The sequence below is a fragment of the Morone saxatilis genome, unplaced genomic scaffold (assembly GCF_004916995.1).
Source record: "Morone saxatilis isolate NCDOM2014 unplaced genomic scaffold, NCSU_SB_2.0 Contig20, whole genome shotgun sequence".
Taxonomy (NCBI): Eukaryota; Metazoa; Chordata; class Actinopteri; family Moronidae; genus Morone; species Morone saxatilis.
In genome coordinates, this window is record NW_023339763.1 from 10,362,503 (window position 1) to 10,385,071 (window position 22,569).

At 39.7% G+C, this 22,569-nt stretch overlaps 2 protein-coding genes across 2 annotated transcripts in view; both read right to left on the bottom strand.

Annotated features, from left to right (window-relative positions):
- Positions 1–1,619: 1,619 nt before the first annotated feature.
- On the bottom strand, positions 1,620–14,577 carry LOC118332065 (actin filament-associated protein 1-like 1; the record flags this gene model as incomplete). Its single annotated transcript, XM_035667195.1, is given in 11 exon segments — positions 1,620–1,775; positions 3,207–3,309; positions 3,973–4,065; positions 4,179–4,358; positions 5,043–5,254; positions 5,366–5,455; positions 5,570–5,687; positions 5,765–5,850; positions 5,995–6,075; positions 7,555–7,683; positions 14,428–14,577. Coding segments are annotated over 11 exon segments (1,270 nt in total), but the record flags the coding sequence as incomplete, so codon positions are not given.
- Positions 14,578–16,523: 1,946 nt separating this feature from the next.
- LOC118331759 (actin-binding LIM protein 3-like) overlaps positions 16,524–22,569 on the bottom strand; it is a 19,301-nt gene continuing 13,255 nt past the window's right edge. Inside the window, exons 13-18 of the mRNA XM_035666830.1 lie at positions 21,859–21,888; positions 20,074–20,132; positions 19,631–19,697; positions 19,439–19,446; positions 18,105–18,185; positions 16,524–17,363 (exon numbers count right to left, since the gene is read on the bottom strand). Coding sequence (XP_035522723.1) covers positions 17,250–17,363; positions 18,105–18,185; positions 19,439–19,446; positions 19,631–19,697; positions 20,074–20,132; positions 21,859–21,888 — 359 coding nt within the window. The 3' untranslated portion in view covers positions 16,524–17,249. The remainder of the gene's footprint in view (positions 17,364–18,104; positions 18,186–19,438; positions 19,447–19,630; positions 19,698–20,073; positions 20,133–21,858; positions 21,889–22,569) is intronic.

Consider the following 22,569-nt stretch of genomic DNA (forward strand, 5'->3'; position numbering starts at 1 on the left):
TGTCTTGTGTAACTTCACTTCCTGCCTCTCTTTTTCCCGCCTCACCTGTGTCTGCCTGGATAGCTTCACCTGTGCCTTGTTAACCTCCCATCACTTGTGTCTTTAGTCTTTATGTTCCCTTGTTTCAGTGCCAGTTGGTTCGGTCAGTTTGATAAATGTTCCAGCCCTTTCCCCATCATCACCAGTGTTTTGAATTATCTATCTTGGTTTTTGTTTTTATTTTGTGGGACTTTGTGGGATTTATTGGTTACACCCTTTGGATTAATTTGCCTTTTGGGCTTATCATTGTCTGACTTTTCTGTAAGCCTTTTTATATTTACACCTTTTGTTGTTAAAGGACCAGTGTGTAGGATTTAGTGGCATCTAGTGGTGTAGCTGCAGATTGCAACTCTTACACACCCTCCATTTCCAAACAGGTAGGAGAACCTATGGTGATGAAACATGCGAAAAAACACCCCTATCTAGAGCCAGTGTTTGGTTTGTGCATTCTGGGCTACTGTAGAACCATAGTGGTTCAACATGGTGGACTAGATAATGGCCGCTCATTCTAATGGAAGTGTATTGCTGACAGAGTAAATTAATGTCCTCTATATTGTATATTGTCTGAAAACTTGTCTGAAAGGAAATGTGTATAATGTATTGAGTATTGAGTATTATATCCATTTAAAGCTGCTTCATGCCAAAACCAAGTATGGTGTCTGAGAACCTCTTACTCAGCTGAATTAAGATCATTTCCCTAAAAACACATAGGCTGAAGGGCTAACTGTGTGAAGAATAACTCCATTCTAACAAGCTGCAACTCCACTGGAAAGTGTACCTGGCAACCAGTCTGAATTGAATAAAAATATTATTTCTATAAGTTGTGTATATTAATAGTTATCATCATTAACACTGAGTTCAGATATGGTACTTAATTAATAATAGTCTATTAATTGAAATGGTGAAAACTGGAGGAGGGCCACTTCCTACTACATTTTCACAGGCAGAGGAACTCACACTGGCGAACAACAGAGGAATGGAGTGGGGCAGGGGTAAGTCAGTTCTGACCATGGTGGCAGCTGAATGTCCACCCTTTATATAACGGGTAGCATGCCACTCATTTGACTCTCAGATAGAGTTTGGGCATTGGCAGCTGGCATTGTACTCTTCCTTTTTAATAGTGGCAATGTTATGGAGCACCACACAGGCTGCCACCACCTCACATGCCCACTCTGGGAACATCCACTAGCATTGCAAGCATGCAAAAAAAATGGTCTGATTTAATTAAATTTTATTTTATTTGTATAGCGCCAATTCATAACAGAAGGACACTTTTAAAATAGAGCAGGTCTAGACCGTACTCCTTATAAAATTATTTACAGAGACCAAACAGTTCCCACCAACATCAAACATTTTAACAAAATACAATTCAAAATTTTGAAACATGCCAATAATTTCACAGCACAATGATGGTCATTAGTTTTTGCCTACAGTGGCTTTTGAATTGTATATCATAGGCATCAAACATAACTTTATTCTCCTTCATTTTTTAACATTAATGTAAAACTGAGGCAGATTCTTGAATAAGCAGTCCACAAACTAATCAACCAAAAATCTTCTTGATCTATATATGTCCTCACCACAGCGTGGGTTGTCATGGTGACCAGAAGACAAGGGAGGCTCTCCAGGTAAGGGAGGTTTCCGTTTGGAGAAAGTGATGATCCGATTGATTTTCTTCCCTGCTGCTCGGCTCATCGACCCCGTCAGCTCTGAAAACGCTCCGCGCTTCCCCCTGTCTGAAATCAAACGTACCCCGGTCAGACCGTGCTGGGGCTGACAGTGTTGAGCACTTAATATACAGTATCTGGGAGTGGAACCTGACATGATCTACAACCAATAAAAAGACATATTGTGGCCTTATGACTGTAATGTTACATTAGCAGAGTCAACAATACTTTCTATTTAAAAAAACACAATTTCAGCAATTACACACAAAAAAAGCATAAGGACAACTGGAATATAATAAAAAAAGTTTCAAGTGAGAGATATTTGTGTGAAAACTCCTCTAGGAACAATAAAAACATATTGTATTTAATTTCAGAGAAGTCCTTTATTTATTCAACCTATCCCTAGAATGTGCTTGCGTGTTCATAGTGCATGTACCAGGTGCTACAGCTCTCTGTCCTCCCTACTTCCTATGATGTCAGAGGGAGACAATCGCAGGAAGAGGGCAGGAAGGATGTCATATCTGTTCGTGCCTCACTTCCTGTCTCTCCCTCTCTCTCATGTCTCTTTAGGTTCAGAGCCGCCCGGTCAGTAAACGGGTTGTAAAAACACTCAAACAACATGACTGTGTTTGACCTATATTCTGACCCAACATCATGGATCCCCTGGTTTATCCTTCCTGATTTTGTGGATAGATAAACAACAACATTGCATGTGCTTTTGATCAGACTCCTAAAAGAATAGAATGTATGTATGTGCCTGCGTGTGTACTTGTACATGAGTTCAAGACCCTGAGAGTGACGACATTTTGGAAAGCGAGGACATTTTAGTTTTTCGCCTCCTCTTGGAGATGAAGACTAAAATGGAGACTTGGTTTAAGGGTTAGGGTTAGAGTTCAGGGGCCACTAATACTTAAGTTTTGCAGATTAATAATGTATCTTTAACATTGTATATTTATCAAAAAAAATTCAACATCACCACAAGCTACAGCTTAAAAAAACAACCATCAACACTTGAATTAACACTTAATGATGAATTTGGTGCTGTTACATAAATATATCCAATCAAACAAAGGCCATTATTTCTTGGACTTGACTGTTGTGTTACAGTAGGAGATGTGTATTTGGGTTCCAGTTGGAAAAAACTTTGTTTAAATTTCCAAAGAATGTTTGTAAGATAAGATAAGATTTATTTATTGAACAGTCCTAAAGCACAGCCCCAGTGTCTCTTCAGGATGCTACTTCTAGAGACATCATGGGCAAATCTTTAAATATGTATCATAATTAAGTAATTAATTGTCTAATTTGTATAAAATACACCTTACATCAGTCGCAAGAAATTATACACACAGACACAAATCTAATGTTAAATCTCACTATGACTGTATGTTGTATGCTATAAATTGTATGCTGATACTGTATGTAACTGTTCCCCCTGCTTGTTTCACTGAAACAACATTGAAAAGGAGTCAAAAAATTGCCAGCTTATGAAGGTAACCCTACTCAGAGAGTCAGTGGTATCCCGTCCTGGTCCCTGTACAGTGGACTGACTGTCTGCAGTTGGCCCGCTGTCTGAGTCTGATGCCTGCCGGTCACACTGCAGCACCTAGCAAAGATAAAGAATAATGTTTTATTACTTCTCTTTCCTTGTTGAAGAACAGTAGAGCAATGTTTCACGTTAACATATATATCTATTCTGTTTTAACAAATCCTTCAGTCCTTCAGTCCAACTGAGAAAAATCATGTAAACAAAAATGACACAGAAGTTTCTTAAAATATGATTTACTGACTTTGTATTTTAAAAACAATTCTACCGACATGGGGTGTAACTGCCAAGTCACCATGCATTCAGCTCAGAGGCTCTCCAGCTGTGTGCCAAAACTTTGTTGAGGTTGTAAAGCTCTTTGAAAACTGGCCAGCTCAGCAACCACAATAATGTCACCTCACTCACTGCTTTTAACTAAAAGCCAGAGGAACAGTTGTGTCATACGTGGGCTGAAAGAGTGAAGTCAGTGTCAGAAATTTAAATATAAAACTTAAAGTATAGATTCAGAAAGAAATACACCTCAATAAATGAAAAATACATATTACAGTAAAGTGAAACTCAGAGATAGTGAGAGGCAACTGTTAAACTGGCACAGGAAGCCCTCATTTAGACAGAAAATTCAAGAAAAATGGCTGCTTTAAGTGCAAATCTTGTAACATGCACATGCAAAAACGCAAAAGAAATACTGCAGATAACCCAAAACACCCCCCTACACACACACACCTTATCAAGTTCCAGTTTCCTTTGTATAATGGGAGAAGTGGATCCTTCCAGTCCTTCAGTGTTGCTACATTGGCTGCCAACATTTTGCACCACCTTGTTCCAAAAAAATGAAAATCTTGTGTTTTACCCTCAGCCATATTCACCCATGTCTTCCTCCATTCTTGTCTGTCTCATCACCAGCCCTCTGATAGAGTGAATGAAGGTACCTTGAGCCATCTCTGGGCCTGCTCTTTACTCTGAACAGCCAAGACTAGAGCTTCGCCTCCAGGCAACGAGAAGCGCAGCTCGTGTCTCTTTTTCCGGCCTTCCTTTGGAACATAGATGACGTTGCACAAATTCAGCGGGAGCTCTGTGTGCGGAGTACTCTCTTTGATGCTCTTATAGCACTGTAAAAGAGAGATAGAGATCGTCATCGTCATCATTTTATACTTGTACCTTTAAAGTTAATGCAGAAATCTAACTGTGCTTTCTGACAGTGTATTGTAACTTATAATGCTCTTGAATCTAAATTAGTTTACTCTTGTTGAGACGAAAAGTTACTGTGTATAATTATAATGTTTGATAAATTATCAGTGCAGTGTTTATTATGTAATTATAACCAATTTTATTATTATTATATACATTTTTAATTAGAAAATAATTATTCTTCATCCAATTCATTCTTTTTTTTCCCTTTTTCGGTTCTGTTTAACTATGTTTTACACTGTTTTGCATTTAAGTTGTTGACACCTGTGACTGATGATCACTTTATTGTTTTCTGAAGATGGATAACTGGTTACCAGGGTTTACAGCCAATGTCTTTCTTAAATTGATATTATTTTGCAATATGCATGTATACAGTGAGAGGTTTCAGCCTAAAGAAGATACAGAAAGATAAACAGAAATGTTGTTATAGATAAAAAAATGTGAAGAACAGTTTTTTTTTTGCCACGATGTCTCTTGTTTGGTCCAGCACCAGTTTTTTGAATGTGGGAACTTTTCTACAACATTAAGCCCAAAAAAAGACCGGATACACATTAGATCATTTGGTTTGAAAGGTTAAATAAACACACATGAACAGCTCTATTTACCTGCAGTTTATTGTCTCGGACAACGACTAGCTGTTTAGCCCACTGGCCGAAGCGTTTCTTTCGCAGCAGGAAGGCACAGATGCGGCAATCTCTAACTGGTCCTTCTGGGTTCTCCTCAGCCGTCCATCTCTGCGGTTGGTCCCGTCCTTTGGCCTCTTCTTCCTCTTCTTCGTAAGACTCGTAGGAGCTGCTCAGAGCATCTGAGTCATTGTCTGAGGACCAAAAATAATAGAAACGATTAATTTGTGTATTCCACATGCTGCAGAGCATGCCTCTGTTAACAATTGTAAATGTGAATTGGTGGAAAGAGAGGGTAGACTCACAGGAGTTTTTAGGTGGTCCATTAATTCTGGTAGTGGGGTAGTTATTGTCTGCATCTTCATAGTAAGCATCCTCCACAGAGTTCCTTGAAGCTACAGAAGAAAAGTGGAAGAGTCGAGATGAGATTAAAAAAAAACATAGTAATTGAGTTGGCTACAATTATTCTTGGGTGTGCAAATCTGTATCTTTGAGTTTGTATACAGAACTGTTCATATTGGTGGTGAAGTACTGAGGGGTTGATCCAGGATCTAGAGGAACAGCCTCTTCATAGTAGTCATCTGGAAGGGGCGTGGTTGGCAGAGGAGGGGGTGTATCAGTCGGTGTCTGCGGTGAAAGATGAACCACAGTTTTAGCACAAGAAAGGCAGATGGACTGACTGGTAGATACTGTAGACGACTTACAGATTTATTAGGATGAGTCTTCTCCTCTTCCTCTTTGTGCTCCTTCTGCTCCACTGGAGATGCACTGAGCATGTGCAAATCACAGTCTGTTGGAAGAACAGAGGATTCATGTTATTATAAATATAACAAATAGTTCATTTTATTATACATTTTGTAGATGATGAGGTATGATGATTGGAAATATACAATAATGATGGTTTGGTTTGAAGGTGCTTTGAAGGTCTACTCACCAAAATCCTCAAATAGAGACTCTACAAAACTGGTGCCGTTGCCATAGAGACAGCTGTTCATGTAGACGTCTGATCCATTGACTGTGGAAAAGATAAATTAAGGGTTAGAAATAGGATCAAAGTCAGGGTTAGGATTGTGGTCTATGCTAAGGTCAGGAGAGTCAGGATTACCAGTGTGTGCGGAGACGCAGCAAACAGGCTACTAAGTATCACCTAACCTAGAAAATCTGGCTTTTTAGACAAATAAATTGTATGGAAAGCTTAGTCAGACAGCAGATTGGGGCTTGTAAATCATTGTACCAGAAGAACAAAGATAAATGATGTCTTAAAATGTGTGTGAAAGTTTGCCAAGCCTCCCAGACTTTCTGGAAGCGTTTTTGAATCAGTGTGAGAAATAAATCCCCAGAGCATTTGGCTGTTAAAAGCTGAACTGATGTGGAATATGCTAAGGTGCTGTGTAAAACCCTGAAGAGTAAGGCAGGGCAACCTGGGTCCATTCAGACCATTATGAGTATGTGTTACTATCAGGATGTTTTGCTTTTCTCCTTTCTTTGACCTGCTCTCATCATCCTCTTTAAACTTTACATTTCATTATCCTCTTACCTCAATCCTTTTATCCTCTCTGACATCCTGTATTCTCCCAGATAAACAAGGATCTACTGTAAAGGCCTCAGTTAGATTTGACAATACAGAATATGGTTGGCTCATGACAGGAAGGTCGTCCCATTGCATAAAAATGAGTAAGAAAGACATTCTCTGTCCCTGTCTAAATAAACCATGTATTAGTGACCTTGAACAAATTGCTTAACTCAGAAAGGCTTCGGCTGAACTGCTGCATGTGTCAAACTGAATTAATGTGAGGCAGGATGCAGCTAAAAAACCGCAAGCATGCTCAGTCAAATTCCATTAGATAAACTAGAGGGGCACTCAGAGAGCGTAGACCCTTGCCAAGGCCAATAGTCCAGTCTGCATGCGCAACCTCTGTGTATGTCTGTATTACACATTATTGACCTATGATGATCATTTGTGTATCATCGGTGTGACTCGGATCTGCTCCAAAATAAAACGGGTCATTCCTCGGCTCATGCAACACACTTCCACCAAGTCTCGTGAAAATTTGGCCAGTAGTTTTTCTGCTGACAAAATGGCACCAAAAGACATAAACTCCTGGAGTTTAATAAAGTCACAAATCTTATGTTAATGCTATGTTGCTCTAATTGTACCTCATTTAATACTCTAACATACATTTCTGTTAGACTTTAAAACATTTTTTGTGTTTTGCTCTTGTTAAAGGACACAATTTATCTTTGCTGTGTCACACAAGTACAAAAATACCAGTGTTATGCATCAAAAAGAGATGTCCTGAGATAACTTCTGTTATGAATTGGCGCTATACAAATAAAATTGAATTGAATTGAAAAACAAATATTAGCATTGTGCAATTCAGAACATTTAAAGGAGTCTGTCACATCACTGCACGTACTGATACTAATAAGGTAAGAAATACAGACCATAGAGGTTAAATATACTGCCCCCTCCATCTGAGACTTAATTATGTACCTGACAGCTGCAGCGAGTCCAGGATGTTACGTATCGACGCCATCTTGTCAGCAGTGGCAGGACTGACCGTCTCACGGTCCAGCATCTTCAGCAGAGAGCCTAGCTCGTTTACAAGTCGTTCCATTACCACTAAAAAACACAAAAATACACACAACACATTATTTGGGTTTGTAGAAGAACAGTAAAAAATCTTTGGCACCATCATGGGAAATCCCATACATCAGGCTCATAACATGGCTGAAATGCTGATGGTATTACACCAAGTGCATCAGATATCAATTTAACACACACGTGCAAGGCCATACAGGCAAGTGCGAGCAAAACTGGCAGTTCACGAGAGGCATGAAGACAGTTTGGAACTCAGCTTACCGCCTGTTGCAACAGCTGACAGGGAGGAGATATTTAACATCCTAACATCTCGCCCTATTCATTTTGTCCGCCTCAGAGTCAGCCTAATTGTGTATTGTGATGTTTTCTGTCTGTTCCCTTCTCCCTGCTGTCCTACATTCAGTTCACGTTCAACACTGACATCCTGTGTATCTATGTGTGTATCTGTGTGTGTGTGTGTGTGTGTGTGCATGCGCTTTGTTGACCCTGACATTGTTCCAAAAGTTCTGCCACACTCTCACACATCCTGCCGACAAAGAGAGGAGAAGGAGGAGGAGGAGGGGGAAGAGAGTCAGAGAAAAGGAGGTGAAGCGGAGGGGGCAGGAGGCTTCCTTCCCTAAAGGAAATGGAGCCAAAATAAAGAAGAAAATCTGTAGTTCCACTAGAGATGGAATAGGATATGGTTACCACACTGTCTGTAGCGCTGAGTTAGCTCATTCAGTTGATCATTCATTCATGAGAGGTTTTTTATTTTTGGGGGGCTTTTATTTTCTTTAATCGACAGTGACAGCTGAAGAGAGAAAGGAAAAGGGGAGTGAGAGAGGGAGGGAGGGGATAACACACAGCGGAGGGACACAGGTCGGACTCAAACCGATGGCCGCTGCAGCAAGGTCTGAGCGTTGGTACGTGGGTCACCAGCTCTACCAGGTGAGCTCTGAGGGGTTTGACATGAAGGACAACAGTTTGAGTCTTAAGTAGACATCTTTTCTCCACTTCTGTGTAAACAGCAGACCTCTAATTAAATATTGGCCCATAATTGATATGATTAAATATTATTCCTGCCATTAAACAGACGGAGTGGATCATTCTTTAAGACGCTTACCCTTAAAATAAGTGAATTTCAGTTTGGGTTTCAGTGGAAAGTTTTATCGCCCCATGATGGTCCACATGCTCTTTAAGTGTTCTTTTTTCCACACTGCCAAGAAAAACATTTTACGGAAACATTAAATCTCAAAAAGTCATTTTTTTGCATTCAAATTGTTCAATTTACAATGTTATTTCACCCAGAAGTTGACAGGAAGTTCAAGGACACTTCAACGGAGACGCTGAACCTCGACATGTGACATAAAAATTAGGTGTTTTTCTTTAAGCCACTGTGCTGTCCAATGAGAACGTAATCTACCTTCTTCATCTTCTCTAGGAATAATTTGACTTCTCAAATGTATCATTTGAATAAACTCTGAGAGCTATATACCAAGTAGCTTGTTTCATTTCATTTTTATTAAGGAATAATTATTTTAATGTGCTATAGCTAGAACAACCACTTCCTCTGTGGTGACTACAGTCAGATGTTAAAATTAATTAAAAAAAACATTAATATAGAAGCTTTTGGACGAAATAGATTGCAATTATCCATTTGAAGGAACTGGTTCAAGGGTTAAGTTAAAATAAGATCAAAACAATCTCTCTTTCTCTCACACAGAGCGCGGACAGAGAGAGTGAGAGAAAAGCCCTCACTCTCCCATAGCCTCTTCCGCCAACCCCCCCCCCTCCCACTCTGACAATACTCTATTGTCTCCACGAGGGCCAAAATTAGACGACCACAATGCTCAGCAAAAGACCAGAGCAAACAATACAATGTCAGAAACTCCAACAAAAAACAAAACAGGAACTAACACACACACACGGTCTGAGAGGGGCGTGGTGCAACACAGCTGCATCGTCTCGATCCATGGGCATTCAGGGTTAAAGGATATATCTCTAGCAGCTGTGTGTGTGTGTGTGTGTGTGTGTAGTATTTCTCGACCAGCAGCTGTGGTTTCCTGTCTTAGTTGTCGACAGAAGCCTCCACTCCTTCCTGATCTCGACTCTCTCCTCCATCCTACTGCGAGTCTCACCTCCTCTTTCTCTCTCTCCTCCACCCACTTTCCCCTCTCTCTCTTTTTCCATTTTCTCTCCATCCTGCTGTTTCTCCTTTTGTCCCAACATCCTCCGTCATCCTAAACTCTCCCTCCTTCTCAGTTCACACGTTTGCTTCCAGGCTTTTGTTTTTTTTGTAACCTCGTCAGTTCATTCACCATCTACTGAACAAGCGGTTAAAAAGTTTCCCAGTTGATCGTTAAATTAAAGTTCTATATTTGTACTTCACTTCTTTAGGAACAGGATTCAATGTAATCAACCTCAGTGTAAACAAAGCCAACTGTGGGCTGATGGAGTTTCAGACTGGGCCTTTGGTCTATTTTCTGTTTCTTAAAGTCTAACTTTACACAGTCAAGGCCGTCCATTCATTTAGCTGTATCTCCCTCTCTCTCTCTGTCACTTTCTCTCTCTCCCTGTCTCATTCTCTCGGGGGGGACCAGAGGGTTCAGAGGCTGAGAATCAGCTGTTCTGGAGGCTTGTGGTCTGTCTCACCCACAGAGGGATCTTTGTAACCACCCATTCCCCACAAACACATACACACACACGGCACAGATTTCCTCTTTGAATGTTTTCGCCTATGGACATTCACTTAACTCACAGGGAGCACACATACACTATTAATTTGTATCTTAAAACAGAGACATCATCCTATACAGAGCAAACATACAGTCACAAGAGTACTTTGGAAAATGTGTGTGTATGTGGTTTTACATACATTTTTGGTGTGTTCCCGCAGACAGGCTTCCTGAAGAAGGTCAGTCATGAGACCTGAGCCATGCGACTCTCATTTGAACTGATTTGGCATGTTTGGTTGCAGCTCAGAACAAAACAACTACTACTCACTGCTGCTGCTGTTTATCTCACCACATAATGCTTATGGGCGGCAGGGTGACAGAGAAAAGATACTTTTCTCCTCCTGACCTGAGGCTTTCACTCCCATCCATTACACATCTAACCTATCAATCACACCACTATAAGGTTAACCTCCTCCCTGACTTGCCTCTCCCATCTTAACTATCCTTCCTATGTTTTTCTTTTGCTTTCCCAATACTTCAGGACTAGGAAGAAATATTTCAGTGTACTGAATTGAATCGCTTGTTGTCTCCTGAGGCGCGTAATTATCTGTAATAGGAACATCCAAATCTTATGTGACAAAAACATATGCTTTTCATGTCATGAAAATGTCAAGTGTATGAAGCTATTTTACACTACGGCAGTGGTCCTCTTCCTGCCTCCCCCACACTCCCAGAGGCTGAGGTCCCTCCAGATCCCACATTCTCCCCTCCACTCCTTTATTTCTCTCCCTCCCTCCTCCCTGATCCTTTCCTTTTAACTCCTTTCCCTCGTCTGCCTCCCGCGTCCCTTTTCCAGACACCCATCCTCTTCAGACAGAGGTCAGAGTTCAAGTCTTGGCGGCCCCCTCTGAGACAAAAGTCTACTTCAGAAAGATTCAGCATCCTGTAATTCATATTTCGGTGACAACAGTAGATGGTGTCACTGCTCGCCTGGGGTTAGCATTCAGTCAGACACTTGAAAAAGTTCCCCCCAGAACCAAGCTGGCAAGATCTTTAAAAAGAAACAGCTGGGGGAAAATTGCCTCTTTCTCACATTCTTTCAGTATCTTATCACTTTCCTCAGATAGTAAATTGTGAGAAGACACATGAAAACAGAGGAGCATGACACTGGCACAGACACTGTTGCACAGCATGAGTTTAATTTAAAACCCAGACTGCTGTGCTGAGGTTTCCCCAGGTAAGGACACTTTCAGCCACTATAGTGACCATGTGCCACATGTCTTGATTAATTCGCTTGACAAAGAAGATTTTGATGCATACTCCCATGGAAAACAATCCCCTTTCTTCCAGTTGAAGGGGAAGCTCTCTTATTAACATGTTGTATAGCGTTTGTTTAATTCATACCAAAAAAATGATAAAAATGACAAATTGTGTTAATTAGAGAGCCAGGCCAGTTGTATTTCTGTTTGCAGTCTTTGTGCTAAGCTAAGATAACTGGCAGCTGGTGGAAGCTTCATACTGTATTTAGTGTAGAGACATGAGTGGAATCAATCTTGTCATCTAATTCCCCCCAAAAAAGCGAAAAAGCATATTTCCCAAAATATCAAACTTTTCCTTTAAAGCTCTCTAATTAACACATTGTATATTATTTGTTTATTCCATAAAAGTTACTGTGCTAAGCTAAGTTAGCTGGCTGCTGGCGGTAGCTTCATATTTACTGTACAGACATGTGAGTGTGAGAATCTTCTTATCTAACACTCAGGAAGAAAGAGAATACACCTATTTCTCAAAATATGTCTAATAACTTTTCCTTTGTTTTAGACAAAACCATCAAATCAAACAGCACCAAGTCATGACAAAAAGTTGCTCCCAAACTCTATGTAACTTTTAGACAGATTAAGGGAATACTGACATTTGAGAAATTACATTTCTTGCCAGAGTTAGATTAAAAGACTGACACTACTCTGTGCTGCAAATCTAAAGCTGGAAGCAGTTAGCTTAGCTTAGCATAAAGACAAGACAAATCACACTTTGTTACACTGTCATCTGACCCAAACACTATTATTGTACAGTTGTTCTTTTGTGACAGTGTTTCCCAGAAGTGATATGGTGGTGATGATGATGATAATATAAACCTCAGTTGGACAAAACATGATCCAGTGTTTTTCCTGTTTGGTGTTATCACCACATCAGCTTAGTTTCCACCTACTCCAAACCAACATGGATGACACGCACAGACCTGTTGCTTTTACCAGCTGGCAGAAACCAAAACAGTATAAACAGGGTTCACAGGGTCAAAGGAATTTCCTTAAATATCCCTTCAGTAATCAATTAAGTATAGAGAGACCATAGAGTTCTGGTCTTTCTGAAGAGAATGGAAGAAGGGGGCTGGGTGGAGGATCGCGAGGAGAGAAGGAGGAAAAGGGAAAAGGAAACGTAAGAGAACCATGGTCGAGGTCAAGGCTTGTGACTGTTGTTAAACAGATAACTCATGTGTCAGGATGTGGGTGTCCGAATGCAATGAATGATTGTTGTAGTATTGTCCTCCTTGGTATGCATGTAGCGTAAGAGAGGATAAATCCATTGTTCAGAATTCAGCTGAAGATTTTATGAAAACTTTGCCCCTGCAGTTCTAACTCTTAAACCATTTTAAACTTCGATTTCTACAAATTTCTCCCATCTGTTGCAGCAGTTGCGTTATTGGCCCAGAACACCATTATCAATTACTCCAGTTTTTTTTCCACAGTGAGAATATTTTCTTCTCAAGTGCACATTTACACAAGTGTTTGGCCGCATAACACTTCAGTTCGACTGTATAAGCTGCTTGTGCTTCATAGGCATTTTTCATGGAACGCATATTGTCATGTGACATTAAGTATGGGTGTAAATAATTCATTTAATGATGGTTTCAGGGTCCTGGTATTGTGCATTATGGCTCACTGTCACAATGCCATGCCTTACTGGGACACTTGAATGGAACAGAGCTATTGCTAATGCTATTAGTAACACTTTTATTACTGTGACAAATCAAAATGTCTGCTGTGTAAAAAGCCTTAACAAAGTGACATTGGTAGCTGTAATGGTGAACTCAGTGTGGTCATTTAGTACTCAGCACAAAAATCATAATTTATATAATTATCATCAGCATCATCTCATGATAATTATGATCTGTATATGAGCTGACCCACTCATGTTAATTAAAATAGTTTGGAGGCTGATTATGGGGCTGCATTTGTGCTCAGGCTTGAGCGCTGGATTTGATTTCATTTTGTTTCTAAAATTAGGATGACCTATTCCTTTTGCCTCCAGGTATCCTTCTATATAAGGGACATTCTTGTGTAAACTCATGCCTAAATAATGGGCCTATTAACCTTATTGTAGGCACCAAAATGAGGTTCTTTAATGAAGCATGAGTAAACGCTTTTCCTCTAAACTGATTTTTTTTTTTTTACCCATAATAGTCATTGTCTCCCTTAACACAGCCACTTGTGATCCTCGTCTGACAGATTTTTTTAATTGAGGCCACAGCTTCATCACCTGGTGCCACATAATGCAGCTTCCTGTGTGCAGCCCAGTGGCCTGAAGGCTTTGAAACAGAGCAGCCATTCAGCCGCTGCCGCTGTCGCTGCAGCTTCCAGCGGCGCTGCTTCCAACGGGGCACTTCTCCGTTGGTATCCGATTGCATCACTTTACCTGAGAGAGGACCCCTCCTCCTCCTCCTCCTCCTCCTCCTCCGTCCACTCACACAGCGCACCAACCGGCGTGTCCGTGTATGACATCACTCGCGAGGCGCACCGGGGGCATAGCCAGGTAAACTATGTGAGGGTCTTAAAGGTTGTTTTTTTTTTTAAGAAAACCCCCCCAAAAAATAATAAAACTGTATCTAATCTCTGTTGTTTTACATGTTTTATAATCAGTCAGGTGACTTTTAAGTGACTAGTGGTGATTGATTATATTTTAGTAGACTATATGTTCCCTGTTTGTTAATATGTGCCCATATTAATTTATCTCCTTATACGTAAATATACATGTATTCCTTTAGATGGAGGCTTCCTCTCAAAGTTACAACTGTACAGTTTGAATGTGAGTATAAAGAGAGACTGTTACTCACCACTTTGGCGCTTGGAGTCCATGTCCGTTTTGATATATCTATATATATTTTTTTTTTATTTCCAGTAATAATCCCTTAGTTGTTTCATTTAAAAGCGACGGTTATTCACATGTGCTCGCCACAGACAGCGGAGCTCTGTCAGCCTCAGTGCGGCCGGCAGAGTGAGTCAGAGTGCCCGCTACAGTTTATAGTTTGACTCGGCAGCCGCGGGTTCATCATCCAGAGCTCCACCGGGTCCTAGCGCCTGTCACTACAACTGTATTAACATTTCAATGCTCTGAGTGTACAGAGACACATGTTGAGGCCACACTGTCTAATCTCTAAATCCTCAGTATGTTGTTCTTTAGTGGTTTTCATTGTGTAACTGACAGTTTACATTTGAGATACTTTACTTGGTTATGTCCATGTCATGCTGCTTTATACTGGTATTTCACTACTTTATAGATTAATGATAAAAAAATACTATGTACTATTAGTATTAATAATAATAAGTGAGTAATATTAATTAAATTACATTATACCAATATATATGACACTTATGGGGGCCATTTTCTGCATTGAGTTTACTTACTTTTGATGCTTTAGGTACTTTTTTTTATTTTACTAACATTTTAAATGTAGGACTTTTACTGTAATGGAGTGTTTTCACATTGTGTTATTGATACTTTGAAGTAAAGTATCTGAAAACTACTTCCACCACTGATACTGCCTACCAAAATTATGGGTATACCAGTGGTTTTCAGCTGGGGGTTGCAAGCTGATTAACAGGACAAAACCCATAAAAAACAACATCTGTAACATTTCTTTTATACAAAATTATGTTGTTTTACTTTTCTTCATTTTTCCCCCCATTTTCCAAGTGAAGTAGTAAAACCCCCTCAGGTCTTAAAAAAAGATCATCATTAAACTGGTCACAGTTAGACATTGTACTGCTTAATGGTCTCATGCACCAAAAAGGTTGAAAACAACTGCTCATTAATGTTATGATTATATATATTTATGTGTAGCAATGTTGATCTGCCAAGTCCTTGATATCCCCCAACTTCCTCAGAATAATTCCTTGATTTTCCATGATTATAATGAAGCTCTGAAAATCTTACCTGTACTACTGTAGTTCTGCGCTAGCATGGGGGGTGGTAAAGGTTAAAGGTACCACAAAAATCCTGTTCACCATCCCAACCATCATCATGTACATTCAATGTTTATACACAATAACAATAACCAGGAGAATAGACAATAAAATTTTGACGCTTGAATTACTTATTCATTGTTTTAGTGACAGACATGGGTTTGCAAATTATAAATGTTCCTCTATAAATCAACACCTGTAAACACCTCATGGTTTCAGTTCCTGCGATATTATTCCATCTTTTACTTTCAATTACAACATTTTTGAAACAAACTCTTTCCAAATCCAAATCCAACACTTTCTGTTCCTATTAAAAAAATTCAGCTCAGTTTCTATCACACCTGTTTTATTCCAAACACAAATCCTTTCTTAACACGTTAACACTTAACTTTCGTGACAGGCATTAACTCTTCAGTAAACTGTCTTTGTGAGAACTTCCTTTCCTTTGCTTCATTTCTTATTTATCCCTACATACAATCCTTTCTTGTTACTTCCTCCATTATCCATCAGTCTTTCCGTCACACGTTCCTATTTCCTTCCTTCACTTAAGAATAGTTTTCTCTTTATTCAGAGTTTCTGAATAACCATCCATTGAGATCCTCTATTAGTCACTTACTTTAATTACACACACAAACTCCACAAACATGATTCAGTCTGGTTTAATTAATCCAGCGGCTAAAATTCTGAGCTGTGTCACAAGTGCAGCTGCAGGTATGAATCAACAAAAAACCTTGGACCTCATTAAATAAAACAAGTGAAACACAGAAATCTTAAAGTGTGTGTAGTAATAAAACCTGATTACTAAACTCAGCTAATATCTCTGAGCACAGGGCCATGACACACTTCATTCACATTAAACCTCACAACCACGTCATATTTCAAAAAAACACTTCAGCGAACTGTCTGCTCAGAACTAATATGGCTTCAGAAAAACTTACATCAAAATCAAAACACATGCCAGTATTAAAAAAGAAGAAGAAAACCTTTGGTTTTCAGTGTTAGCGCTTTATAAAAACTCCACTTGTGTATCACGTTCAATAATCCTAATGTCGAGAATCACACCATTGTCATCCATCTGAGTCGCTGAGGATAGAGAAAACTGGATCCTTTTTGCCTGCAGCGACATGCCAGTCTGTCTTCCTATTTGCAGTCTCCCTCATGTTTGGCATGAATGCAAGTTTGGCTCAGGGTGGCAGACCCTCAGAAGTATTTCAGCTTACAGTCTACTGGGTCATATGTATCAGCCTGCCACCCTTGTGCTCCTGTTAACACACTGCCATCTGCTGGTAGGCAAGAGACCAGCAGCCAACCTCTCCCTCTACTAATGAACTTTCTGTTTGTTGTAGCCTGAGTGTGGCTCATCTGCTGCCTCTCAAAGTCTTCCTCCTCTACTTCAAGTTCTGTTTCCTCTCATTCCAGTTTTTTCCCTTGTGGGCAGTTGGCTGACTTCATTTTTATTGCTTAAGAAGTCCAAGTACACACTGTTTAAAGCATGCCAAGATTTGTAGGCCAACAGTTCTCCGCTCCTGCCACCTCAAACGAAGAGAGACTTTTATTTCAGCCAGTAATTCGTCCACTGTGGGACAGTGCCAGTCTAGGGTCAGATCCGAGGTCTTTCTGGAGGTTACTCCTTAGAGCACACTGTTGGCGGTGGACCTGCGTTCGGTTAGACATTTCTGGCAACTTAATTTTCTCAGAAGAGTCGGACCTGTTTCTTCAGTTCGTTCTTCTTCCACTGGGCAAGATGATCAAAGGCAGACATGGACATGCCAAAGACTCTGTAGAACTCCTCTGGTGAGAGGTGACGCTGGGAGGAGAGAGGAGATGGAAAGTCAGTGAATGATAACTACTTGTTTATAAAGTTGCTTAAAATAGCTTCCAAAGAATCCAAATCCCTGTTTCTCTCAGAAATGTAAACATTTTAGCCATTTTACTGCATTGTCAGTAAAATTTTGTGTAGACATTTGTGGTCCGTGCGTAATGACTTTGGAAATTCCCTTCCCAACTTGTGTGTGTTTTTTAGTGAAAAGCCATGACAACTGTTGAATTGATTGCCTCCCATTGAGGATGAATTGTAATAACTTTGGTGATATCGTAACTTTTAATTTTCCACCATTATTATGTCATAATGTCAATTTGTCCTGCTATACTTTGTTTTATAAGCAAATACCAAACTAATGTCAATGTCATTAGTGTGTTTAGTGCTAATTAGCAAATGTTAGTTAACACCATAAAAAAGATGGTGAACATGGTTGACATTACATCAGCATATTAGGATTGTCACATTGTGAGCATGTTAGCTCATAGCACCGCTGTGCAAGGCAGTCAGCATGGCTTTACTCTTAATCTTATGTCACATTCAGCTCCTCGTGTGTTTAATTTGAATAGTTTTATTGCCCTGCTAACACTGAGTCTGTCATTCTGTCAAACTATGGCCCACAGCAAAATATCTTGACAGCTTTACTGGCCAGATTACCACTAAAGCTCTTTGAATGGTAAAAACACCAATACACTTTTCACTGTATCTAATACGTTTGTAGTAATTTACCTCCAATCTAGCTCGGTCCACATCACTCGGAAGACGCTGCTGCCCTCTGACTGACACAATGAGGGCTTCGTATGGGTAAATCTAACACACACACACACACACACACACACACAGAGAGAAACAAAGAGGTGTTGTTTCAATATTATTTACAACTGCCATTCCTACTATTGTTTTTGCACCAAAATGCACCACAGAAGATTTGGCCAACACATGAATTAAATTTCAAACAATGTTCTTGCTTAATGTTGTTTATAAACTGATTCAAAAATTCTAAAACAGCTTAGATTTGAACGTTTGTTTCAGCACCACGAGAACAGGCAGATGGATTATCTTTCTCTGTCACCCTCTCGTGGCCGAACGCAGCATTGGCAACAATGACAGAGGCTAAAGAAAGTCAGTAAATTTGATGATGTCTCTCTTTTTCATTGTTGAAGTATCCCACAGAGGAAGAGATGACATGGTTGGTGTTTTTCCCTTTCTTCTTAATAAAGTGGTGTAATTGGAAAAATCTGTTTATTCTTTTCTTTTCTACCTGAAAGTGAATCGAAGGAATGAAAAAAGAGTTTGTCTTAGAATTGTTCCCAACTCTCTAACTCTCCAACAATCATTCAAAATGACAAAAAATTAATGTTTGAATCTATTTTCTAGTTCATAAATTAGAGTTGCTGGACTGACACAAACCTCTCCCATTATTCTTAAAGGGATATTTTCAGAGTTGCACAATTTCACAAAAATGTTAAGAAGTGCTACAAACACTATTCCTTAATGATTTCCCCTCATTGTACATACACATAATGTGGCACCAAAACAGTGGTGAATTACATGAAATATGTACGAGAAGGAAGAATAATGAGTCATTATGATAGATATAGTCGCTCGAGCTTTGGCCAGATGCGCTGATTGCTATATAAGGTACACCTGACCTGTGACGAGGTGTTTAGTTGTTTGTATTTCTTTATGTTGTTTTAAAGGCGTCTCTCTGTGGTTGTTCTGGGTCAGTGTTGTTTTGCCCTGTAGGCCTGAGTAAGGGTGGCACGTAACAAACCACAGGTACGATTTGTCTTGTCATGAAAGATTGATGGCTCTCACTCATCACACAAATCCTCTGTGCCATTACTCTTTGCTTTTGTTTGTTTGTTTTACTTTGCTGTCAATAAAATGAGTCAGTCAGCTTCACAAAATTTCACTGAGTCAAGTGGGTGTTACTGAGTGATATTAATACACCATTCAATATGAACTTTAAGCAAGCAGTACATCATCCTTGTCTATTATCCATTGATCCAGACTTTTCACTCTTGGCTCACTTACAGTTCGCTTTGGCAAGAGCATCTTACCTTGTATTCTGAAAGAAACGGATAAGAGAAAATACAGTATTAGTTAACTGTTGCCATCGTTGTCACCTCTATTACATTATTACTGTACATAGACACTGAACACTGGATAACATGCATCAGGAGGGGAGGTAAATGAGGAGAAAACTAGAAGAACTGGGGATAAGCAGATTTAAAGCTGTACAATAGGCTTACCTCTGATCTGCCAATTAACTGCATTACTGCTGTCATACTGGTAATAATCTGCACTCGCACTCCCAGGCTGCCAGAACACAACAAGAGCAGTTCAGCAAACATGGGCTGAGAAGATGCATATCATCATGATAATGGAGGGAAAAGAAAGATCAACCAAAGTGGAGAGAAATCTTAAAATGTTGTGTCTCTAAAAAGTCTAATAATTTATCACACTGACTAATATAATAACAATATCTTGCCAGTTGTTAGTTCCTGTCTCAGTTGGCCTCAGGAAGTAAACTGATACAAATGAGTTTTAAGGGTTCAGTGGAAAATGAAAGAATTCGCCATAGCTTATGGTTTAGTGAATGACCATGCCTGTCTTCTTCTCTCTCTTTATCACAAACACACACACACACAAACACACACACACACACACACAACCAGTAATCATGATTGCTTACCCTATTTAATCCATTTCTGCCGTAGCCTGGCAACGAGGCCGATTTGGCAATGTATGAGTCTGGAAGAACAAATATGAACACATAAACATAAACAAACACACAAATTATGTAAACTAATGTAAACACACTCACTCTGTAAATCGGACTACAGCATTTCCAAAAATATAAAGCTCAGTACGACCAGCAGTGGTGGAGGAAATACACAGATCCCTTACTTAAGTAAAAGTAGCAGTGCAACCAGATGAGATACAGCAAAGTGCTGCAGGTCAGAATCGAACCTCAGGGCTACACACTTGCTCCTATAAACACCCACCTGACAGACTACTGATGAAGAATGTGGCTCAGATCACACAGATTGGTAAAATCAGATCATCTGTAGATGATTGAGATGCTGTTTCAACCTCCGCTTATTACACTGACACCCAAAATACCAATAAAATAAAATACAAACTGCTGTAAGATGCCACGTTCACAAGCCAATGGAGGAATGTGATATTATTGCACATTTTACTGATAAATATCGTCCTTTGTTATCACTCCTCCAAGCATGATCGCATCTATCTTGTAACCATTGGTAACCACCAGCATCCAAGCATCCATTGGCATGCCTTTATTTGTGATGTGCACTACTGTAGCTAAAGCAGCAGGGGGCAGCGAAGTCACACTGATTCTCTTGAGTCATTCTTCTGTCTCTGATGTCTTTCTCACTTCTACTTTCACTTGACTCTTCTTTACTATCTACGTTTCTTGGCTTTATCATTCATTCTCCCTCTGTCTTTTGCTCCCCCTCCCTGTATTCTGCTTTCATGCTCTGTCCACCTTCTCTTCTCTATCAGTGTTTCTCTCTGTCTTGTTCACTCTGGTGTTAAAGGGAATTACAGTGCAATGTCAAAGAGCTGTGACGAAACACCATGATGCAGTAGAATAGAGGCCGGAGTCTAAAGCTATTGTACAGTGTGTGTGAGACGTTGAACTATGAGGGGTTTATCATCTGCATATCTCAATCTCTCAACAAGAAATGAGATACAGCCTGACACATTAGTCTTTTATGTGTCTCAGAAATATAGTTGTTTCATCTAAGTGTGCCCTGATGCCAAACAATATGAAAACTACTAGCCTAAGCACCTCATGTATCAATGTATTTATAGTACAACTGCTGGTCTATAATCACTGCTGGCGTATCTAAGCACAGTTAAGGGAGAAACTTTTCACAATTATGGATCAGTTATTCTATTCTAATGGCTTGATCGTGGCATTATATTGCAGTCTGTATACACAAGAATGCAATTTTATGACGTTCAAAAACAAATTTGGAGGCCAAGAGTTATTATTGGATAAAATCTATGCAGGAGCAATACAAGAGATAGAGAGATCACAAGAAAATCCATCCAGCATTGTAAGGACATGTGATCTCATAAAGGTGTAGTGTGTAACTGTAGGTTGGGAAACAGATGGCTGAGGGGCTCAGGGTCAGGGATCCTGGATCAGTGCTCCTGCTAAAGGAAAGCAGATAAATACAGGCCTAAACTACAGTGTCATTCATCTTCCCACCTGTAACCCAAAAGAAAAGAGGTGTGTCTATGTATGTATGTGTGTGTGTGTGTGTGTGTGTGTGTGTGTGTGGGTGGGTGATTGTGGGAGCTGATAACAATCTCCCACTTATAGTGCTCCCGCTGTCGCAGCAGAACCGACAGGATGAAGGAGATCAGAGGGAAGACGGCTCACTGTGTCGCCATATCCCTTGAGATGACCTCAGAGATCAAAACACACTGATGAACCACTCACCGCTGTCTGCACTGCAGACGGACCTGGGAGCTGAGGACAGAGAGAGCAAAAGGGGGAGGGAGACAGAAAGAAAGAAAGAAAGACACATAGGGCTTTATTAATCTCACCAGCTTTAGACCTTGGAAATACAACATCTCTTGCATTTTGTGTTTGGAGTCAACAACTCTGCAGTCCTAATAAATTACAATTCAATAACTTTGCTTCATTAAAAATGTTTCTAAGCAGAATCTAAGCAAGTTCCCAACAATATGGGGCCACAGTAAGACTCTATATTTCATATTCACTAAAGCTCCTACAATCTAATTAAAAGGGATCATTACATGATTAATAGGCAAAAGTAACTAACCAAACATCTAGCTCCACTAGCTGAGTAAACTGATAACTCCTGACTGATAAACTGTACAATGAACCCAAATAGTGAACACAATAACTGCAGAAAGTTTATGTAAGAGAGATTATTGCATTGAGTTTTTTATACAATTATCTGTCAGTATTATGTATTTTCTTTATTTTTTAACAGTCATACAAACATAATAAGCTTGTTTTTGACAAATCCAGTGTTTTCTTCATGCTTCGTCATTGTTCTGTTAGCTTAATTCTTTGCTAATGCAGCATGAGGCTGTTTATCAGAGAGTGAAGGCTCTGTGAATATAGCTTGTGTTCAGCTCTCCAAAGTTCAGATCTTAAAATAACAATCTAAACTTTAAAAAT